Source organism: Aythya ferina, assembly GCF_964211825.1.
Source record: "Aythya ferina genome assembly, chromosome: 22".
Lineage (NCBI taxonomy): Eukaryota > Metazoa > Chordata > Aves > Anseriformes > Anatidae > Aythya > Aythya ferina.
In genome coordinates, this window is record NC_140320.1 from 1,977,200 (window position 1) to 1,999,766 (window position 22,567).

The following is a 22,567-nucleotide window of genomic DNA, read 5'->3' on the forward strand; positions in this document are numbered from 1 at the left end:
AAGTGTGTGCTGAGCTTTCGCCACATCTCAGTTGCTGGCTGCTGAACAGTTTGGAAAATGTATCCCCTCTTTCAGGTGCTCAACACTTGAACAACCCCAGTGTCATCTGCTTCTCTAATAACCAGCCACTGTTTTACCCTGCAAAAATAGCCACACTGCAACTGCTGATCCTGGAAGGAGGAAAGTGGTTATCTTATGATCGTCATCCTGATCTTACCTAATTACTAGAAAATTAGTCTGAAGCCGATGTCAAGCTCTGGGACCATCACAGCTAGTCTCCCTCACCCCAAGCAGTCCTGCATGCTGCTATCATGCATACAGGAAAGCAAATATCCCTGATTGCTCTGATACCAGATACCTTTTGCTGACCTCGCTTGAAGAGAGTCCTGTGTAAAAGTGTTATTCTCTATAGGATTTTGTCACTTGGAGCCTTGCAGCAGTTTCTGGGTTCTGGTGATTTCTTACTCCTCAGAAATCTTGTGGTTTGTAGAGAACCCTGCTGGAAGCACACTAGGGTACAAGTATCAATTTTTTGCCAAAAACCACCCATGTTCAGGGGCAGGAATGGTGTTTCAGGCTGTGCGATAAGGCTCAGGGAATGAACCTGTAGGGGAGCAGGAGCTGCGTTCATTAGGTGGTTTGAACCGAGACCCTCTGGCTGCCTAGAGCATGCCGTAAGGCTAGACGCCCTCCTTTATGCCATGTAAGCTTGAGCACCAGTTGAGGTTACTCTTTCAGGCCAGTTTGGCTGAAACAGAGGAAGAAGTCTATTCCAGTGGTGTGTTGGCATTGCCTTTCCTGTCCCACAGTGGCCTGTCCCAGCAGGTACTGGCTGGGAGGATATAAACTGTGGGAGTAGGATCTGCTGTACCTTCTGCATAGCTGGCTGGTGTCCGAGGGTGCAGAATTAGTGGCATAAGGCAAAGGACAGCTCTCTCCTGATTTATGCTCTTTGAACTGCCACTGAGATGGTAAATCAAGGCAGAATTTCTGCCATTTCACTTGGTGGTAGTAGATCTGCACACAGGCGTCAGCTGAGGGAAAAAAAATCCACAGAGAGAAGACATAGATACACTTTACACAAGCAATTGTTGGCTAAGCAATTCTCATCTCTCATGTACTTCCTGGGTGGTTTAGGTGGAATAACTTACATTTAATGGAAATATTTTGATTTGTGGTGTTGCAAAGGTGTGGAGGAGAAAAGCAAGGCTTAATTTGTATGCAGACTGCTGTGATTTACACTGTATTGACAAAAATTTTCCAAGCTCACTTTGTAAGCGGCTGAATTTTCCATGTGACTGAAGTGGTTGTGGGGAGAAGTGCCAATCAACAAGCTGCAGAATTCTTTATGTACCCTCTGCACGGCTGTTTACTTGATACCTGATGTATGACCCCACAACCCTTCATGCTGGGGATGAGAGTAAGGAATATAGGTCATCAGCAGGCCAGGCTGGTAACACCTTTCCTTTACTGGTGATGAGTTACTCACCAAAATAGACTCATTGAGGCCTATAGATCATTATGTTCATTAGTGTTGATTCATATTAAGAGTTTCACAATCGGGTGTGTTGGTGTAATACGTTCCTTTCCACAGTACCATTTATCTTAAGGATCTCAGAATACTTTATGTACATTAAGCTTTAATCCATGTTTTACCACCAGCAATGTAAGAAGGATTGTTTCCATTTTGCAGATGAGGTAAACTGAGGTACCGAGCAAGAAAGTGACTTGCCCAAGACTGCAGGTTGTTTGCAAAGTTGTATACAGAGCCATCTTGCACATGAATGCACATTTCCCGTACGTGGCCATATTTCACTGCCCAGAGATTTAAAGAAACATTTGATTTCCTGGGGCTAAGGCTGAGGAGAAATCTGTCTATAGCTGTAAATTCAGGCGACCTGAAGTGAATCAGAACTTCCTGTAGTGTCTGGGAGTGTTTAAATTTGCCATCCCAGACTGGCTCTGGCCTGAAAGGATTGGAGCAGAGCTGCTGATTTACTTCTAGGGCTGGTATCCACCAGTTGGTGTAAGATGTAGAGTTACGAGTCAGTGAGGAAATCTGCCTCTTATCTATCTAGCCTCATCTGCCTGAATGGTCAGTGGGGTCAATATGGAAAACGGAGGATAGAAGTGTGATTCACCTGACTTCTTGAGTTACCCGATAGAGAACTAGATGAAATTGTCTGTTGCATATAAAGGGGGCTAGGTAACTATCTCAAATGAACCCTGTCCTAGTGTCCGTAGAGAAGCAGATTTGCATGAGTGGGGACAGATTTTGTCTTGTTTGCTCTGAGTTAGTTTCTTGGGGTACTTAAATGGATGACTTCAACAATGTGTGTTCTAATAGCGCCTGAAAAAAAAAAAAAAGGAAAAAGAAAAAAAAAAAAAAGACAATGAAAATAGACACTCTATGCTAAGGAAAATGAAATGCACATCAAGAGACTAGAATGCCAGCCCAAGAAGGCTAAACATAATGTGGAAGAGCAAACAGGTCCTGAGAGAGGAATTGACTTGGTTGTGGTCATTTAATAGCTGAATGGCAGAGCCAGGGAAGGTGTTCCCCTCTCCCTGTTCTCTCCAATGCTCTTATTTCTTAACCACATTGCCACTCAACTCGCCCTTATCCACATCTTCTTTTTTCCCTGCCAGGGTCCCCTTCTCTGAGGGCATATCCTCTCATCTCCGTTATCACCAGGCAGCCGTCCGTGGTCCCTCACCTCATTCCAGCTGCCACCAGCTCCCGTGTGCTGCCTGCCCAGGCCTCCTCAGGGACTGCAAGTTCGGAGACCCCAGCCAGCGAGACCCATGCCAGCAGCGAGTCGGAGGCAGAGCAGCCCACACCTCGGTTAAAAAAGCCACGCCGGAGTAGGACCATCTTCACAGAGCTCCAGCTAATGGGCTTGGAGAAGAAATTCCAGAAGCAGAAGTATCTGTCTACCCCTGACAGGTAGGAGTTTGCTGGGCTGGGCAGTGAAATACAAGCTGCCCATCACAGATCAGGCTATGCACCTATGCACTATGCACCACCTCCTAGAGTCATTTTGCCGTGCAGGAAGCTCTTGTCTTCATCTAGGAAACATTCTGGTTCACTGCTTTATCTCAACAGTGCATCTGAATGCTCAGTGTCACCTTTGAGTGTTTTTTCCTTTTCAGGGACAATGCTGACAGCGACTGATCTGAAAGACAGCCAGATCACACCTTGTATTCATCTGTAGCTCACTTCTGTTTCTTTTAGATATGGGGACAACCAGGCAGGGTAGAAACTAGCTGAAGGCCTGTGAGTGGCTATAAATACTGCTTAGAAAGGAGCAGGAAAATACTGCTTCCTAAACTAGGAAAAGGAAGGGGAGCAAAAGGGCTACTGCAGCCCTGCTCAGCTGTTCTCATTCCCATACCAGATGCTCCCTGGCTGCAGTGTGCTGCCTTCTAGCTCCACAGAGATGCCTCTGCTGTTGGCCAAGAACATGGGCAGGTGACCAGATTCAATTTCAAGGCTAACTTTTCCTGGGATCAAAGGTGACATGGATAGGCTGTATCAATGGAAATGTCACATGCTGATAAATGTGCTTGCTAGCAGGCACTCAGAGATGCACAAGAAACAGAGCAAAAGCTCTCCCTTTCCTGTTCTTGCTAGACCCTTGGAAAAAAATGCAGCCTGATTTCCTCCTGGGATCCAATGGCCGTGTCTCTATGGAGGCTGGGAGATTGCCCGTTGCTTCAGCTGGCTGCTGAACTAGCTTTCCTCTAGTAAACCTGGTTAGCAGTTCAGTGAGGAGTTAGTGGCCTGTCCATCAGGGAAATAGAGCCAGGGATGCATACGTTAGAAGGCTGCCTTGCTTCTGTCCCGAGTTCTTAGGGACTGCTTGGTAACAAATGGATGAACTAAAATAAGGAAAGGTTCTATCTAGGTTCTATCTATTTTAAAGACCTTGGACACTACTCAGCAAACTTAAATTACAGGAAAAAGATTTTGTCCAATTCCTATTAAGTTTGTAAACCTAGAGAGAGTTTGAAAGGTTGACCAGGCCTTGAGCTCCACAGATGGCAGAATTCCAATATTTAAATTGGTTTTGAAGTCAGCATTCTCTACTTTTACTGTCTGTCACCAAGCCAAGGATCACAGCTAGACCAAATTTCATGGACAAAACTGTAATGTCTTGTACAGCTTCAGAGTTCCTAATGCTCCTGTATTGACTCCTCACAGCTTCACATAAGCAGATTGTTGACACCATTGCTGAAGCACTCAGGGTTGGTAAATTTAATTAATAATATGACTGTTCCGTGGTTTTGTATGTGCTTGAGGCTGATGAGCAATTCCTGTCCCTGTACCGCTTCCCCCTCTTGGTTTGTTTCCTTGGGTTTCTAGGCAATGCTGGTTACAATGACGTGTGTGGCAAGAGGTGGTAACTGGCTGCAGGTAATCAAAGTGTGATAAGACATGTGCACTGTGGCAAGAGTTAGTCAAGCAGTGTTTCTCTGTGAACTCATGGCTGGAAACGTGATGGTGAAGCAATGGATTGTGCTCTGTGTTGAGCCCTGCAGCTTTTGGCCTGGGTGCAACATTGTACTGCTTGGATGACAACTGGACCACCTGGTTTATTAGTAGTAAAGGAGTGCGGTATGAGGGGATAATGCCTCTGCTAGATTCTGCTACTCACACAACAGTGGTGGCATTTTTAAGTCAATGCAGACACTATGTAGTGGCATGGGCAATAAGTCAATTTTGCAGACACCCTATAGTGGCATGGGCAGCAGGCAAACCAAACCTGTAGGGAATCTAAAGGGGGGAAAAGAATGAAGCTAGGAGTATGTGTTTGAGCAGAGAGCTGGTGTGGGGTACAGAGGTGTTTATAAATACAAAAGTGTGTCTGACTGCCCCAGGAACCCAGCTGAAATAAAAGTTGTATTATGAAAAACTTGGCCTTGAACCACCAGTGTGTTTCCCCATGCAAAGGTGGGGAAATATTTGCCAAAAAAGCTCACATAATCCAGAACACCTTGGAATGTGACTCTGTTTGAGCTGTCCCACCTGCAGGACTTGCGTGACGCTGGGGCACTTGCCCAGCGTTGCTGAGGATTTCTAACTCCATCCGTTGTGCAACGCCATTACAACACTGCCAGATGCATGCTACTATCACCTGTGGGGAAGGATAAAGAGTTAGTCTGAGCTGTATTTGCTTCATATCCTGAGTTTTAATATAGAAATAATGAATGGTTTCAAATGAACTTGCACAGGTTGGAGATTTGCAGAGGATGAATCAGGATTATGGGCTGTCTGCCACATATACCCTTAAGCTAAACACGCAAATAATAAATTCATTTATATGCCTAAATTGCCTATAATAGCAGAATGCATAAGAAATTAATAGATTCAGATGTACTACTACTCCATGAGAAATGAAAAAGTATCATTATCCCCATTATGTGGGTAGTGAAGATGAAATACGATATAAGGAGCAACGCTTTCAAAGGCAGACTGATGCCGAGTGTCTTTCTTCTTACGTGTTTGCTTCAGACACCATAGACCTGTTTTTCAGGGATGCTGTGTACCAGTAGCTTCATGCACAAATGTGGTGTCAGCAGTCAGAGTACCACAGTCATGTGTTTCAAAAAGGGCAGAAAAACCTCTGGTATTTGTAGGTTTGCTTATTCCTTCATGGTGATGGAGGAGAAAAGAGAACAAATGAGAGAGCTCATTTCTCAAATTAGTGCTGCAAATACCTGAATAGTCTTGCTTCTTTTGTAAGAGCCAGCTATCTTTTTACCCAAACGTGGTTTACCACTTTTGTCTGACTTTTTTTCAAACAACAGATTGAAGGAACAAATAGCAGTATTTTCTGGCAGTCCTCCTGTTATATGCATTTACTGTTGGATTGGCTGCCCCTGGCATCTGGGCTCTTCTCGTCCTCTGTCAACTCATTTCAACGTCTGTCTTGTTTTCCAGGCTCGATTTAGCCCAGTCATTGGGGCTGACTCAGCTCCAGGTGAAAACATGGTACCAGAACCGCAGGATGAAGTGGAAGAAAATGGTAAGTGGTTCATTACCATTTCTCCATAGTCCTTAAAAATGCTTTTAAAAGAATGGATTCTGAAGCTGAGTATAGTGTCAGTGATTTGTCTCTATTTATACCAAATTTTATTTATTCTTGCTGATTTTTTTTAGAAATACACTTTTAAAAAAAACAACAAAACTCACACTACAGCATATGTGGTGGGCTAGATGTACAACAGGCAGTAAGAAGAATATGAAGCCAAGATATGAAAGAAAATAAAACAGCAGAGAAAAGAACCAAAGTATCTACCTCTCCATTTTTGGTGTTCTTGTGATCTTAACACTTGTGGGATTGGTTATCCATGTAGACCAAAAAGATGATATTGCTCAGTGGAAGCCAATTCAGTTTTAAGCACTAATGTTACTAATTCTTGCTTTTCATACCTTCCTTTCACCTCTTGTACTTCCAGCTTCATGGCCCTTTTCCAATTAAAGTGCTTCTAGAAAGGGCAGCTATCCATAAATCCTGCTGGGAACAGATGCTGTGAATTCTCCAGTGGAGATGTTTATGTATTCCCACCCAGCAGAGGAGATTCAGTTCTGCACTGCATCAGAACTGAATTTTTGAGTGTATGTGAGAGCTGCAGAAGTTACTGCCACTTGAAACAAATTTGGGAATAGCTTGGATTCAGATCCTTGGCTGAAAGTGTCTTGAGGCTGCAGCATGTGAGGGGAAATGGAATTAAATACAAGAGCAGACCTATTCTGATGACTCCCTGCCTTTACACAGGTTAGATGGATGTCACATCTTTTAATGCAGGAGTTACAAAAATAATAATATTAATAATAAAGACTATTTCAGAAGCCAAAGTGGAACTAGCAAGAGAATAGGCAGCCAGCAGAAATCCTGGCTAAAGTGTGACCGTTCTTACTTGGGCTCTGATTAAAGCAAATACTCGAAAAAAGGAAGTGAATTGTGCATATTATCTTTCTGTATGTAATCTTGAGGACTCTGTGCTTAGATTGCTTTTGGGCCTGCTGTAGGAACTGGCTTAGACAGCTCCAGAGTTCTAGGTGTCCTTACTGGTATTTTTTGCATCTAGTTGAGGTAATGAGTGAACTCACTCCATGAATGCAAGGAATTTCTATGAAGCTGCAATAGTAATCAAACCATGGATCCACTCTAAAGTCAAAGCTGAATTTCATCCTACCCTCTAAAGGATGTCTCACAGCAGTGATGTTCAGATTGATCCTGACTGTTAATCTCTTTGCTCCAGGTGTTGAAAGGTGGGCAGGAAGCTCCAACGAAGCCCAAAGGCCGTCCAAAGAAAAACTCCATTCCCACTTCAGAGGAAATCGAAGCAGAAGAGAAAATGAACAGCCAGGCTCAGAGTCAGGAGCTGGAGGGATCTCAAGCCCCTGAGGAACCTAAAGTGACAGAGGAGAAGCCAGAAGGCTCTTCAGAGACAGAGAAGTCTCCAGAACATATACCAGCACCCTCCTCAGAGGAGGCTACGCCATTAAGTTAAAAGGGAAAGAACGAAGGGAAAGGGGGGATAAAAAGAGAAAAGAAAAACCAAAACCAAATATATATATATGTGTGTATATATATATATATTTAAATATGTATGTAATTGTGTGTGTGTACATATATATATAAATATATATATATGTAGACCTTGTGTATAAGTCGAAAGATTTGTCACTTTGTGCCTTTGGGAATCAGCCATCATGGGCCACAGTGGAACAAAGACATCCTGTGTGAGTGGTGATGACCTGTCTCTCTGGTGGCGTGTGTATGCCTTCCCACAGATAGTGACGGAGTTCCAGAGAAACTGGACGTATTTCCAGAGAAATCGCATCTAGAAACCTGAGACAGCTCCTGGCAAATAGAGGAGAAGGCCAGGGCTCCTTTCCTGCTGCGGGAGGCAAATGTGTAGTGATATGACTGTTGGAGGGTTCAGTGTGTTCGCTTGGCTTTATCCTTGCCTTTTAGTAGTGCAAATGGACAGAGGACTTGGTCTGGTCTCAGACCAGGGACAGCTAAGAAATGGGAGCCATGGTAGCACCATTTCATCATGTAACCAGCACTTATTTCTGTTAGGGATGGGCCCAACTTCAACATTTTCTGGAAAGAATTCAGACCCATGGGTTTGTTTTGGCTCTGTATAAAGAGCAAAGCTTCTGAAGAGAGATTGATACCCAGGTCAGTGTTCAGATTTCATATCTCTTGGTTATTTGGGTGCCGTGTCTGTGAATTTGCAGTGATCCAGGATAAAACTTCGAATGAGATGAGGATTTGGATTTGAGTCTGCTCCAAATGCTTTGGGATGCTTGGATCTAGGATTTTTGCTTTGGGCCCACTTCTAATTTTTGTAAGGTTTTTAAAGAACATTTAAATGTTTCCAGGGTTTGGGGAGAAGGATGGATTTAAGAAGTTGTTGCAGAAAGTTCGCGTTTAAGATGTGTGCCAAGAACAGATGTGCATCATGTTTCATAAAGTCTTGTTAAGGGTGCATTTTGCCCAAAGGCTGCAAGAGATGTATTAAGATAACCTTTATTTTTTAATTAAAAATTAAATATATAAATAAAAACATTGCTGTTGTTTCTCTTTCAGAATCCTAGATTTTTATTTTTACTTTTTTTTTTTTTTTTTTTTCTTTTCAAAATGTCCAGACACTTCTGGGCTAGGCTTTTAATTCTAACAAACTGGAGAAAATGGGAGTCATCGAACTTTCCATAACACCAAAGCGCAGGAAGCACTGTGCAAACTCCTTGTAGCACCTTGCGAAGGTAGGTGAGGGGTGCTGTTGATGCCACCTTGTCCCTGGGTGCAGATGAATGTGTCAGGGTGGGATCACTGGTGTTCTAGCTTTTTTTTCTGTCACCTTTCCACCTACACTTATATCTGGACAGCCAATAAATGAGGGGATGCGTAACAGTTCACACACATAGTTCTTAAGTGACTTATCCAAGGAGTGTTCAGTGGGGAGAAAGGATTTCTTTTCTTTTCCCAGCTTCTTGCTCAATGATATTTGAAAGACTTTAAGTCCACCTCAGCATTTGCTCTGCAATGGCGCATGTATCTGCATCAGGTAATACTTACATGGCAAAGCTCCAGCTGACTTCAATGAAGTGCATTGCTCCACTCACTGTGCTAAGTACTTAAATCTGTAGATTACAATGTATTTAGGTGCACCTACAGGTTTGATGCACCTAAATCTAAAAATAATAACTAAAAAGAAAAAATCACAAGAGTTGGGCAATGCTCTTTTGTTAGAAACTGAAAATCTCAGGCATTTTATGGCATTTAGGTATTTTACATGTAGATGGAAATGGGAAAACAGATTTCCCTCTTGCATGTTGTGTTGGAAAATGCAGGCTGTGAGCCATGAAGTACTTCTTCTGCCATTAAAATATATGGGGATCTGTTTCTTTGAACCATTGTTTGTTCCACAGTGCCGTAACATACTCATGAGAGGCACAGGGAGAGGTGGCAGGACAGATTTTGGCACTTGTCCGGTTAGCTGGAATTAGGATACAGTATGTTGTTGCAGATTCCTTATCTGTGGAAGTCTTTTTTCCTCTCTCTCTCCTAAAACTGCTTTAGTTCAACCATGTCTATTGGACTTGAAATGGCATTTAATTTAAAAAAGGCCTATAGCCTGTTTATACAGGAATTAGATTAGATGGTCTATGAAATCTATAATTGTCATGTATTGTTCTTGGATAGTAGCAACAGCACTAATTTCAAAATAAAATGTTTCTACAAGTCTTAAGTGTGGTATTACTCAGTGAGGGTAAAGGGAGCAATTTACTGGAAATAATTTTTCTATTGAGTTTCACCAATTAGTTTGCAAAATAAAAAAAAAAAATAATAATAATAATATAATGCCTGCAAGAGTCCACTAGGTTTATTTAGATGCTTAAAGAGGTCATTAAATCAAATTTTCTGTGCAGATCATTCTGTAAACATTTAAAACAAACAAATAAAAAATCCAACCTGACCTTTAGGGAATGCATCAAAGAAATGTAATTTCTCTGGGCTCAAAGTGCAGACATCTTCCAGTCCATTTTTCTAAAACTTCTCAGTGTAAGCACAGCATTTTGTAAACTTTAAAATGTCTATATATACCCTTTATTTCATCCAAAATGTGTTCCATAAAATAGAAAATGCATATTGGACTTTTATTATGTTATTATTACTGACAGCCAGTGCCCTTGTCTGTTTTGGGAGATTTTGATAGATTTAGATTGGGGTTGGGGAGAAATACAGAAACAAGAAAACTAATGTTCTCCTGAATCAGGAAAAGGCTTGTGGTGTTTCTGTGCTACTCAATGAAAAGGAGAAATATGAAAATACAAAATCTCAAACCTTTTGAGGAAGATAAATTTCTAAAACACAAACAAAGCTGGTCATTTTCCAGCAAAGAGTAAAATAAGTTTTGGGAAATGTCATTTCCCACTTCCCAGATGAAAATAATTGTTTCTGACTCAACCCTACTTTACAGTGGGAACCATTCCAGTGACTTTTTTTATTTGCTAATCCCATTCTAATCACTTATGAGTCAATCTGGGTAAAAATGCAATACTCTAGCTGTCTGGGCTAGTTTTTAATGAGTCCATAAGACATTGAAGATGATTCTGTTCCTCATTTAGATGAGTAGTAATCTTAGCGTCTTATTTTTCAGTGTGATTAAGTGCAAAATTAGCTGTCTTTAAATGCTGTCTCATATTTACTTACACTAAATTACTTTCACTGGCTTTCCTGGTAGCCTCTTGAATGTTCATGGAAAGCACGTTCTGAATGTATATGTCTGGATGGGAGGAAAACAGCAGGGGATAAATGGTAAAAACAATTATTTATCTCTTGGATAAATCTTTTTGTTGTTGTTTGTTCTGTGTCACGTCTGCAGCTGGAGAAAAACATCTACAGATTCTAGTAGAGTTGAACACTGACCCTAGTCATTGTAGGTAGGCAAGTGATCCTTTTCCTCTTGTTTTGAGACTCTCCTCCATTGGGTTTATTTCTCCTTATTTCTCCTACTTCTTCTATCAATGGTTGGTACGAGGAAGTGCTGTACTCTGTCATGCCTAGCAAGGAGAGGAACTCTTCCTGGATCTTGAGAAGTTTTTGCTGAGCTAAAAGCCTGGCATGTTTGTGAGTTTTGTACCAATCAGTGGTTATTCCTGAACCACCTTTCATTGGTCTAGAGCTGTATGGGCTTTTCAATTTGAGAAAATTAAAAGTGCATGTTGTTCCTCAAAGACCAGACAGGACTGCATCTCTGCAAATACCCACTGCTCCCAAACACCACCATCCCCAGTCCCCTTTCTGTCAGAAACAGTTGTGTTGGTTCTTCCGAACGCTGACATGGCACGTCTCTGAAGGCTTTAGCAACAAGTTTCTAGGAGACGGACATTCAGCAGAAGTTCAGGTTGGGCACTTGTCTCCAGCTAATTCACTGGTGCCTTTTTAATTTTTCTGTCTCTATCAGCAGTGCTCAGCTCATGCCCTGGAGTGGCAATGTTCTCAGACCCCTTGGCAATGAGATGGTCCCTTTAGTGCAAGATTCGATACTTGGAAATACTGCTATGTCCTGGAAAAAGACAGAAACCTTAGAGATGAGGAACCTTTAAATGTCTGCACAAAAAGGTTTCACTTTTACCAATAGAGTGGCATCAAAGGGCTTTCCAAGTGTCTTCACACTGGTCCTGAAGACAGTTTTATCTTTTAAAAGACCAGTATTTGCCTCCCAGGTACTGAGACCTCCTGTCCTAGGCTGGCTTGTCACCTATCAGGGGAGTCTGATCAGAGATGTGTGCCCTTGGGGTTGAGCCTTGCAAATGTTCAAGGGTGTTTGGCTTCCAGTTCTAACAGCAAGAAACAAGCCCTGATGTTGAAATACGAACTCCCCTACAGGGATGGAAAGTGCTCATATCCGGAGTTCTGGCTGGGACCCACCTTTTATTGTACCCACTGTTTAGATAATTTTGCAAAGCACTGAGCTCATCCTAAAAAATGGTAAGTTCCCCGAGGTCCCAGCAAGGATGAATGGGCTGTCGTCCTGTTTTTTTAAAAAAATAGTTTAGCTCCAGGCCAATACAAAGCAATTGGTGTTTGGGTGAGTTTTCACTTCCACTTTCCATCACTTTCTTCAGAAGCAAAATGGAAAAGGGATGTAAGAAAGGAAGGAGTGAACAAAGAGAGGACAAGGATGTGAAAGAAAAATAAAGCTGAAAACAGCTGAAAATAAAGCTGAAAAATAAAGCTGCATCAAACTATGTGAAAAAAAAAAAAAAAAAGGTTAGAGGAAAAGTCATTTTGTTCAAAAGTGGACTTTAAAAAATTTTGACATAATGCTCTGGCCTTATGTCAAAAGACAGATTTCTCTGGGGTTTTAAAGGCAGATTTTTCTGGGGTTTAACTATATATGTAGGAATGATGTTTTTTTTTTTTTTTTTTTTTTTTTTGCCAATTTCCTCTTATGCTATATGGTTAAAACATAGCTGAGTAAAGAAAAAAATATGGTTGAATAAAGAACAATTGGACTGGAGTTAGGCTGCAACACAAGACGTTGGTGCAAGTCCACATCTTGAAAAAGGCATGGGTTTGAAGTCTCATGGAATCTGATGTGTTGGGTGTGAACATCCTGTAAGAAATTTGTTCTTTCTTCTCACGGTGTCATACCACAAGTTGGGATTTATCAAGTTTTACCATAAACTTAGGAATAGTTGTTTGGGGGGGCATAAATCTTTGGAACACAGTAATGTTTCCTGCTTTACATTGCAAACATAGTTGCAACTCACATTGCTTAATTTAGCAATTTTGGTTAAAATGACAAAAACAATCAAACAAACAAAACCTGTTGATTCTTCTTCTCTGGGAATCCATAGCTAGATGCTAGCTTTAGACTTCGAAATCCTGGAGTTTGTGAATATGATTTTCAGTGCTGGGATGTGAACCCTATGAAAATCTAAAGACATTTCTTCCCTAGCAGAAATTGATTTTATTTTATTTTTTTTAATTATTTTCTCATAACCAGATACCTTCTGACGTCTAGGCTTTCCCACCATTCTAGTCCCTTCCCATATTGTTAATCTCCCTGAACATACTTTTCCAACGCACTGTAATAGCTATGCCTTAGCATGGCAGTAACAGGAAGGAAACTTCTTATCACTGCTGGGAGCCATAGGTGCCAACAGGGAGATGTGTGCTGCCTGGCTGCTGCCAATGGAGAGAGTTAACCCCTCCAGGCTGTTCTGACACATCCCTTACCTGCTGGAAACACTGAAGCACTTGTTTTGTCAAACAACTGAGAGTCATAGTTACTCACTAAGAGAGGTTCCTGCAGTCATCCCAGTCCTGGGCCGCCTACTTTCCTTCATGCATCTGGGAGGTTTGGTTCCCCAGAAATTAGTGGGAAACACATTTTTCAAAAATAAATTTCACAAGACAAAATTTCCTAGGAAAGAATCCTGCTGAGCATGCCAGAGCACTGTCAAAAGTAGAGGAAGCAACAGCACCCCTTGGGCAAATGCCTGCAGTATTTGCTGAAAACCAAAGTAACCAAACCCTTGTAGATAAAACAAAAGGAAAATGATTCGGGCCTTTTGCACTTTCCCTTTGAGGGCCATTTAATATCTTTCCCAACCAGCAGCTAGCATCCTTGTCAGGTGGGAAATGTTACAGGCTCCTAGACTATTGTCAGAGCCCAGCTCTTACTGTAGCCAGAGCAAAATCTTTGGTTGTAGCAGAGCTGTGGTACCCGGTTCTGATGCTGTGCAGATTCTTACAGCCTGCAGTAAGCTGGTGGGGTTTCCTTACAGTAAAACTACACATGAGAAATCCCACACCGGCTAGGTGTTGGAAAGGCTATTGCAGCAACTGAGTTGAGTTAAAGCAGGGCTGAGAGCTCCTTTAATATGCAGTTCAGTCAGTCACGTCCCGGTATTTATGCAAGAAGCAAGCCCATAAATTGTCAGCAGCATCCTTTCCTGTCACAGCTAGGAGGCATGGGTGGCTGCTCCAGCCGTGCCACCTGGTAATTATGATGATGTGGTAGTAGTCTTTGTGGAAGTCAGAAAAGAGAGGTGTAAACTGTCCTGAAAGCAACAGGGCTCCTTCCTTGAGACTGCTGGATACAGACAAACCCTGCAGATTTCTCTGGCTCTTGAGTGCTGTTTAGCAAGATTGCATTCAGAGGGAAGGTGAATTTTGAAGCCAGGTTGTTCAGCTGCCCTCTGTGGAGGTTTCCTGGTGCCTCAGGAAATACTGACTCTCCTGGACATCTAGTAGCTAAATGAGATATAAACAAGATGAAAGCAGTGTATTAAAGGTATAAATATACAAACAGGTCCTAGACTGGGGATTTCTTGCCCACGGCTGTTCTTCTGGGAGTTTATGGCACCAGCTCAGTGAAAACAGGTTAACTTTTCCTCCCTCACCCATTCCTGTCCCTAGCGTGTGTGTTTGTGCACGTACAAGCCTCAGTGCTCTGGGCACCCAAGGTTCTGCCAGGAGAGAAGGGGATTTCACCATGTAGCCAGACCTCGGATTAGCCCTGGTTCCTATCCCTCTCCCCAGCCTCCTGCAGGAGCTCCTTTGGGCTGTGGCAGCAGGGGCACAGCACACCTGAGGATGCCCAGAGCCTGAATCTGCCCCCAAACTGCAAGCTGCCCATCACACCCGCTTTCCGCATGCAGACTGATTGCTCTGGATGTGTCCCTCCCTGAATTGATGTAGAATGGTGGAGCATCCCATCCTGCAGGGACCGATCCCTTGCAGCTCTCTGCAAACCTCAGGGCAATGAGCAGGAGCCCCGGCCCCCCAAGGAGGGAGGGCTGGCTTTCCGTGCTGGCATTTGCACGTAGGAACCTCTTCATGCTGAAAATTAAACACAGCTAATCCATAACGTCATTTGCTTCTCCACACGGAGATATTTCTATTATTTGGGTGGGGAGCATGACTCAGAGAAATTATTTCCTCTCTTGTCCGTGCTTCTCATTACTGGAAATACAATGGTATTTTTTCCCCTGTGCTTCATTTTGAGTTATTGAGGATAATGATGCTGAGGAGGTGTCTGATAATGGGATTAGAAGCCCAGACTGGGAGTTACCTGCCTTATTCTGTGTGCCTGAGTGAATATTTACCCCTGAGGTAATAATTAGATCCATTTGTGCAGTAAGAAGTCACCCATCAGGAGCGGTAATATGAAGATGTCAAAGAGCAGAGGCCAGGTTGACGTTTGCTCTCAGCTCCTGCCAGGAGAGATGGAATAATTATTTGTGAAGTGTCAGCCAAGCATTGTCCCCGCTGAACACAGGCTCTGAGGTTCATTATTTCCCTTTCTGAGCTCTGGCCCCTCATGCCATGCGGTCACCTGGGCACAAGCAAAAGCCCAGCATTTTGCTCTCCTTTCATAAAAGCTCTTCACAGCTGGTGGCACAGCCCAGGTTATCCCCTCCCTGAGGAATGCTCCTCTCCCTGGCTCCCAGCCTGGCCTGAATTAAGCCAGATTTGCTGACCTTTTGGACACAGGATGAAGCCCATCTGTTCGAGCAGGAATTCATGGAGAGCCTGAGGTAGCCGAGCGCGGGGTTTTGGCTGGATCCCCTCGGCACTGTGTGCAGTTTGTATGGGACGCGGGCCTGGAAACAGGGGCCAAGAAAGACTTCAAAGTCTGAATTTAAGACACCCGAGAGAGATATTGATTTTCAAGAAAGAGATAATCCTGCTTCTGAAGATAAAGCTCCTTTGAGGGTGTCATGAACAGCCTCCTGTAGTGGTGGCTCTCCTAAGTCAGAAGTTACTGCAAGCCCAGCAACTGAGTGCAAGGCAGGATTTCCTTTTTTTTTTTTTTTTTTTTCTTTCAGCAAAGGAAAGTTTTCTACTTTTCGGCTCTTTCTTAATAATTCTTTTTCAAGATTGCTACCAGCAAAGAAACTGAGCTCTAGTCTTGTAAAATAAATCTGGAGCAGGTAAAGAAGTGAGTGCTGCCAAATCTGGAACCCGAGCACTTCTGAGGGCCGCGCGGGCCTTCGGGGAGGATCCTATTTTTATCAGTTTCATTTCCTGCTTGTTCTTCCTAACAGCTCAGTTTGATTAAACTCAGCACAGTTACAATAACAACAGGTGGAGAAATGAATGCTGGTGAAGTGTGATACAAATATTCCCCTTTCCCTATGCAACAAGACTCTCTGCTGATACTGCTCGGGGTGCTTTGTCAACGTGGGACCCTTTCTGATGGCAGGAGATTAAAGTTCAGGTCTGAAGGGTCCTTCCAGGCTATGAAGCTGCAAATGAACATGTTAGTTTGTACCTTCCCTTTCATAAGTATTTCAGTTGCTGTTAAAATTAAGGGGAATCATACATTTCTGCTTCAACTGGAAAGCTGGATCAGAGGCAAACTCCTGTGACAGTCCTTCATTCGATTGCCTGTCTACGCTTATGTGTGTCCCATTTAGCTGTCTTTTATTTTTGACTTTGACTAGTATTGCCCACTGGTGCAAACCGTTTTCCCTCTCTGCTGCTTCTGCCCCTGGGTATTTATAGATAGGGATCATATCTCAGAGCAGCCTTCGTCCCCTGGGCTCTCGCAGGCTTGTCTCATGAGATAAACTCCTTCCTCTGATCGCTCTGCTGTCCTTCTGCTGCTACTGTTCCAGGCTGAGTTTATCTTTCTTGAATACAGGTGATAAAAACTGCACACATCGATACAGCCAAGCTGTACTGTCTCCATCAGGAATTGGGCTCATTTTGGAGTTTCTTTTTTTTTTTTTTTTTTTTTTTTTCCCTACGGGCCACCTGACTTCAGTACCCAGAAACTTCTGTTAATCATTCCCTGATTACCACATGGTGTTTTGCTCCTCCCATGTCTCGTTCCCCTGTTCCAGCCCTCACCCTCCTGCTTTTCCTGCAGGTTATACAATCCTTTTCAGTAACTGCAATCTGACTCAGCTTTTTGTCATCAGCACACTTTGATGGCTCAGCCCTGCTTTTTCTGCCCAGGGTTTTAATTAAAGTCTTGTATAAAATTAGTCTCAGTCTGAATCCTGAACAGCTCGGTTAATAAACTTCCTTGAGCCCACTTGTTTCCCTCTGAAAACACATTTTTCCCTTGACCTCTAGCTGCCTCCATGCCCTCTCATACAAAACCTCATTTTTGTCAGCGAAGTCATTAATTCCCTATCCAGAATTATGCAGCTTATAAAAATTACTGCTCTACTGCATTTCCTTTGTTTAGAAAGCATTATCTTATTGAAGAGAGAGATTAAACATAGCAAACTTCTTTCCACACCGTCCCATTTCCCTGTATAGCCTTAAGTACTTTTTAGGGTTGTTGTTTTTTTTCCCCCCAAGCTATTAAAGTCAATTTTCAGTGTTTTTGCTCATTTCAGATTTTCTTTACAGTTCTTGAATACGTGTGACATTTCTCCAGTGCCACCTCTGCCTAGGTTGATTTATTCAAGCTGTTGCTCCTGGAGTGTGTAGTGCTGTGATAAGCGCCTTGTTTGTAGCATAAGCGTGCTGAGATTTGTTCATTACTGGCTCTTTTAGTACCAGCTTTTCTGCCCTAATGTCCACCCAGACCTGATTCCTGCTTTCAGCAATTTGACTATTTGCTTTCCCTTGGCTACATGGAATCAAAGTTTCCATTTCATAGAGGCAAACTTTGCCTTCTGTGAGTGTAGTGATGCCCTTTTCCTAACTGAAGAGGTCCTGGTAAGAAGTGGGTACCTGAGGAGTGACACAGGGCAATGCGCTGCCCACAGCAAATTCACGTCTGAAGACAGAGCTCCCCAATGTCAACCCAGGCTGTTTCCTTCTGAGAATTCAAAGGTCAGCCAAAAAGGCGCAGGAAATGGGAGCAATCCTGCACAATACAATTTCAAACAGTTTTAATGACAATATCCCTTCGTACCTGCCAGTTGATTTTTTTTTTTCTTTTTAGCTCTTTGGCATTGTTAATCTTTTTTTTTTTTTTTTTTTAATCTTTTTTCCCCCTCTTCCTCTCTGTTTATTTTTGTTGCAGATTTATTAGGTGCACAGTTAAGTGCCATTTAACTTTGCAGAACTGTCATCACCAGCGCTTTATGAATGGGATCATTCACTGACAAACTATTTAAACACTAAAAGGGGGGAAAATTTACTGCTACAGGTCAATGAAGAAGCCAAGATCAACTGAAACTCAGCTGCATTTCTCCTTGAATATAGGAATGTGACGAAGGCGCTCTGAGTTTTCTTTAACGTATCCTCATCCTTAATTTATCCTCACACGTCAAACTGAATGTCACTCTGTTTTGCAGTGGTATTTTACCTAAAATAATGCCTTTCTTTTTGACAGCTTGCAAGAGCCAGCCCGGAGATCTAAAAATGTGGCTAAACAGGCAGTCACACACCTGCTAATTATGGCTATGAATAATCTGTGACCAGTCATGCAGCCACTGACAACCAGTTCCAGGCAGGGAAATTTTTAGAAAAAAAAAAAAAAAGTGAGGAGAGTTTTGTGGATCAAATGCAATCCTAGTTATTCCTCAGGAAAAGAAATTATATATATATACATATATATATAATAAATAAAATCTTGCAATCTTTTCATATTTCTGCCCTGTAGCTGGCAGCAGGGTAGAGTGGGGGTCCCTTCTTTCTACCTATAGTCTCAGAGCTTTTCAGGTCAGCTGTCAGGGCTGAACTTCCCTGTGATCACTTGCTGATGTTTTGTTTTCCCCTCCCTCCATCCACATGCAGCATGGCAGGGCTTGTGTAGTTCAGCACAGGGACCACTGAGGTTATCACAAGCAGTTCTCTCTGCTCCCCTTTGGCTGAAGCATCTCATAGGAAAAGGGAATCTATGTATGAAAGCATGCTTTCTTTATTTTAAATGTTCTCCCCACTTGTTGAAAGAGAACTGTCTCCCTCTTACTTGTAACACATGTAGCCTTCATTGATCGAGGTCATCTGCTTGCTCTTGTTATTTCGTGCATTTAACCAGGTCCTTCACATCCTAACCTCTCATAGTTGTCTTTACCCAGCAGGGAGTGAGTAAATATATATTTTTATCCTTATGGGTGAATATATCTTCGAAGCAGGGCTGGACAAGCTCCAGGAGGGCAGCCAGTAGGGACTGCCTGGTGCGGGGTGAGGGAGCTAGGTGGCCTCAGGTTTCCCGTCTCTGATGCTCTGACCCTGTGAATTCCACTGGTTTTTCCCAAGTGAAAGTTTTCTCTTCACCTGATCCTGGGATATTGCCAGGCTTACTGTTCATTATACACGGGGGATCAAGTTGTATTGTAAAGTTGACAAAAATGACAATTTTATATATTTTTCTCCAGCAATTCCACGTTGCTGTGCAAAGCTTCTTGACTAATCCACTCAGATTTAGAGTTAATCCTCATGTGCTTGGTATATTTGTGTGTAGGTATTTGAGAGATTTAAATGGACACCGCTAACCCCTATGGGGTCCCACTTCTTAACATACCTTTAGAAACATAATCTGATGGAGGAAGATGAGACACAAAGGCTTCTTTTCTGTAGCAATCAGCTTTAATTTTGCTCTCTTCACAGGCTGAAATCAAGAAATCAAGAACTCCACAACCACAATTTTAAGTGCTTTGCCAACATTCCAACATTACTTGATGCAGAAATTCTAAATTAGCTGCAGTGCCCATTTTACAGATATGGAAACTAAAGGCACGAAGAGGTGAAGCACATTTCTCAAAATAACAGAAAGAGCTGAAAGAGCTGGCAAGAGTGCAAAACCCAGGAATCCTGTCTTGATAGCACTAAGAGCATGAACACGAGTTCAGCTGCTCATAAGAAATGTATTTTAATTCCTTTGAAAGGCTTTGGCTTGTGAACCAAGGTATAAATCTTGCCAGAGTTTCTCGTAAATTCTCCTGAATTCCTATGCTTTTGATGCATGGGGAAATATTACAACAGACTTTCTGGTAGTGTTTTATCACCTGCAACTCCAGCCAAAGTCAGCAGGTGCAGAAGGATGTGAAAGGCAGGGATGGGAGCAAGCTGTAATTTTCAGGTCTGGGGCTGTATTATGAAAGTCGTGGTGGAGCTCACTGTCACGGCTGACTTTGTGGTCACCCAAAGCTGCCTGTTAAGAAACTCAGCCTCGAAAACAACAAACACGCTCCTGTGGGGCTGTTCATCAGCTTCAAAGTGATTCAGGTCAAAGCCACCAGCCCTTAAAATCTGAAACTGGGTCTTCACACCCATTCCTGGTGAAGCGAAGACACTTCAGATCTCTCAGGCCCCATTACTGGTTTGCCTTTTTGTAAAAGTGTGGTTTGAAGACCACTGGAGTCACTGGAAACCTTCATGTTCACTGACTTAAAGCCTCATGGGCCATGTCTGAGCCTACGTGGCTCATTCTGGGATGCCACAGAATAGAAGTGAAAGCAAGGCGGCTCAATCCCTATTTGTGCTTTCACTTCTGACAATGAAATGCCAACAAATTTAATAAAGGGAGGATTTCCATACCCAGATTTCTATATTCATTCATATTCTTAAGATGGATGAACTAATACCAGTGGATTTCAGATGGATTTAACAGAAATGCTGTCATACCTGCTCAGTGGAAGGGGCTGTGATTTACACTTTTTGCTGGCTCCTTCTCCAGCACTATCCTCCAGTTCAGTTAATGGTTGGATCGCTTTATCAAATTTTTGTTGCTTTTAAGGTATGTAAAAAATGAGGTCTCCCAGGACTGACAATTAAGCTGCAAGAGGTGAGTTAAGAAACTTTGTTATTATTATTGGTTAGGGTAGGCATTTTTATTCTCATGCTGAGAATCCATCGGGCAATACCACACAGCAGCAGCTTGCAGCAGTCCTCCCTTTGGGTAGGATTCATCTCACCTCACTTCAACCATCATTGCTATTCAGTCAGAGCTGCCTGACCCCTTGCCACCTATGGATGGCACAGAGAAAGCCAACTTACCTGCTCCTGGAGATGCCTCTAACTGTAGATAGAAGTTAGGTTGGTTTGCTTAGCCTAGATTGTCACCTTCTAGATAAAACCTAATTTTCATGTCTCTGATACCTTCTGCAAAGCAGATGTCTTACAGTTTGGGTACGTTGTTCTACTTTGCCAAATGCTACCTGCAGCATTGAGTGGAAATGGAGAATACAAATTTAGAAAATCGCTGTCCACACAGGAGGCTCTAATTTGTCCAGCCCATGTCAGCGTTTGGTACCAGATGGCTCCCTCAAATACAAAGAACAGTAGCAGGCAGTTGCAGAGCAATCTCTCTTCCACGACAGCCCTTTTCCTAACCTCTAACAGCTGGCTTCACCCTGCTGAAATGACATTGTATACGCCTTCCAAATGCTTCTTACTACTGGCTATAATGACCCTAGGTATTATTATCCACATAAATTACACTTTGGCTCTTGGGTTTCAGGAGCCCCGGGTGGCAGTGGGTCTTGCAGCCTCATTAAGCTCTCAAGTACACATTTCCTTCTTGCTCCCATGCCAGTCCCTTCTTGCCCATCCTGAATGGGTGCACGGACCTGCCCTGGACATCGGTGGTGCATGGACCTGCCTCCCCTCCCTCAGCCCACTGGCTCCTGTGGTGTCTGTAGGTGAGAGCAAAAACAGGCCATAACCTTTGCAATTGCTGGTGACTCTAATTAATAGAGTTCTATTTTTAACCAGCTTTTTTCAGGAGATATGGGTACTTTGGCATAATAGCAGCTAGCGCATTAAAAATAGGTGAGCTTGCTAAACAGGCTGTGAATAGTTACCTTACCTTCTGTTCTTTGTTTTTGAACTTAGGGGAAGAGGAAAAAAATATCTGTGGTTGCTTAATGGAGTATTAATATCTCGCTGCTGCGATTATTCCATCTGTCAAACGTGGAAATGTTCCCCCGTGCTCAGGCACAGTGTTTTTGAATGGAGACAGAATTAACGTGGCTGAGGCTGTACGAAACCTTCTATTCATAGGGCACAGTTTCTTGCTGTGCCAAGTCCCTTTCCTTGCATTCTAGTTACATTGTCAACGAGTTCATTAGCTCTTGGTCCAGAGTCAGAAGCAAAAGAGCCGTAATTGCAGCTTCTGGAAAATAATGTCTTTGGGAGGAGCTTTTTTTTTTTTTTTTTTTTTTTAATTAACATAATTTTACACACATTTAAAAAAAAAGAAAAAAAAAAAAGAAAAAAAAATATATAGAGAAGTTGAAATGACATGCATCTCATTTTTAAAACTACTGGATTTTCCCTAATGGACTGAATGGATGATGGAGATGGCAGGAGCAACCTTTTAGCAGTGCAGTTAATTGACCATGGCTCAGTGTGCCTAGGTTACGGTGGATTTTCCATTACTGGAAATACTGATATCCAGACGGAATTTCTCGTCTTAAGAAACTTCCTCTAGATAAAATTAATTCTGTGTTAAAAGGGAAATGAAGATGGGGGATCATGTTGGCCACCCTCACCGTGTTACATTACCTCTGACTCCAGTGCTGTTGGGATCACCACAACTCTTTCGGACAAGGGCTGAATAAAATCCGGCCTGAACACTTGCTGCTGGATTTGTGGCTGGTGCAAACCGTGGGCTG

The 22,567-nt window shown here is 42.7% G+C and overlaps 1 protein-coding gene across 1 annotated transcript in view; it reads left to right on the forward strand.

The window, feature by feature from the left end:
• The window catches only part of BARX2 (BARX homeobox 2), a 36,101-nt gene extending 27,514 nt beyond the window's left edge, over positions 1-8,587 (forward strand). The window contains exons 2-4 of the mRNA XM_084495760.1: positions 2,650-2,947; positions 5,945-6,029; positions 7,270-8,587. Of these exons, the coding sequence (XP_084351886.1) occupies positions 2,650-2,947; positions 5,945-6,029; positions 7,270-7,521 (635 nt within the window). The 3' untranslated portion in view covers positions 7,522-8,587. The remainder of the gene's footprint in view (positions 1-2,649; positions 2,948-5,944; positions 6,030-7,269) is intronic.
• The last annotated feature ends 13,980 nt before the right edge of the window (positions 8,588-22,567 follow it).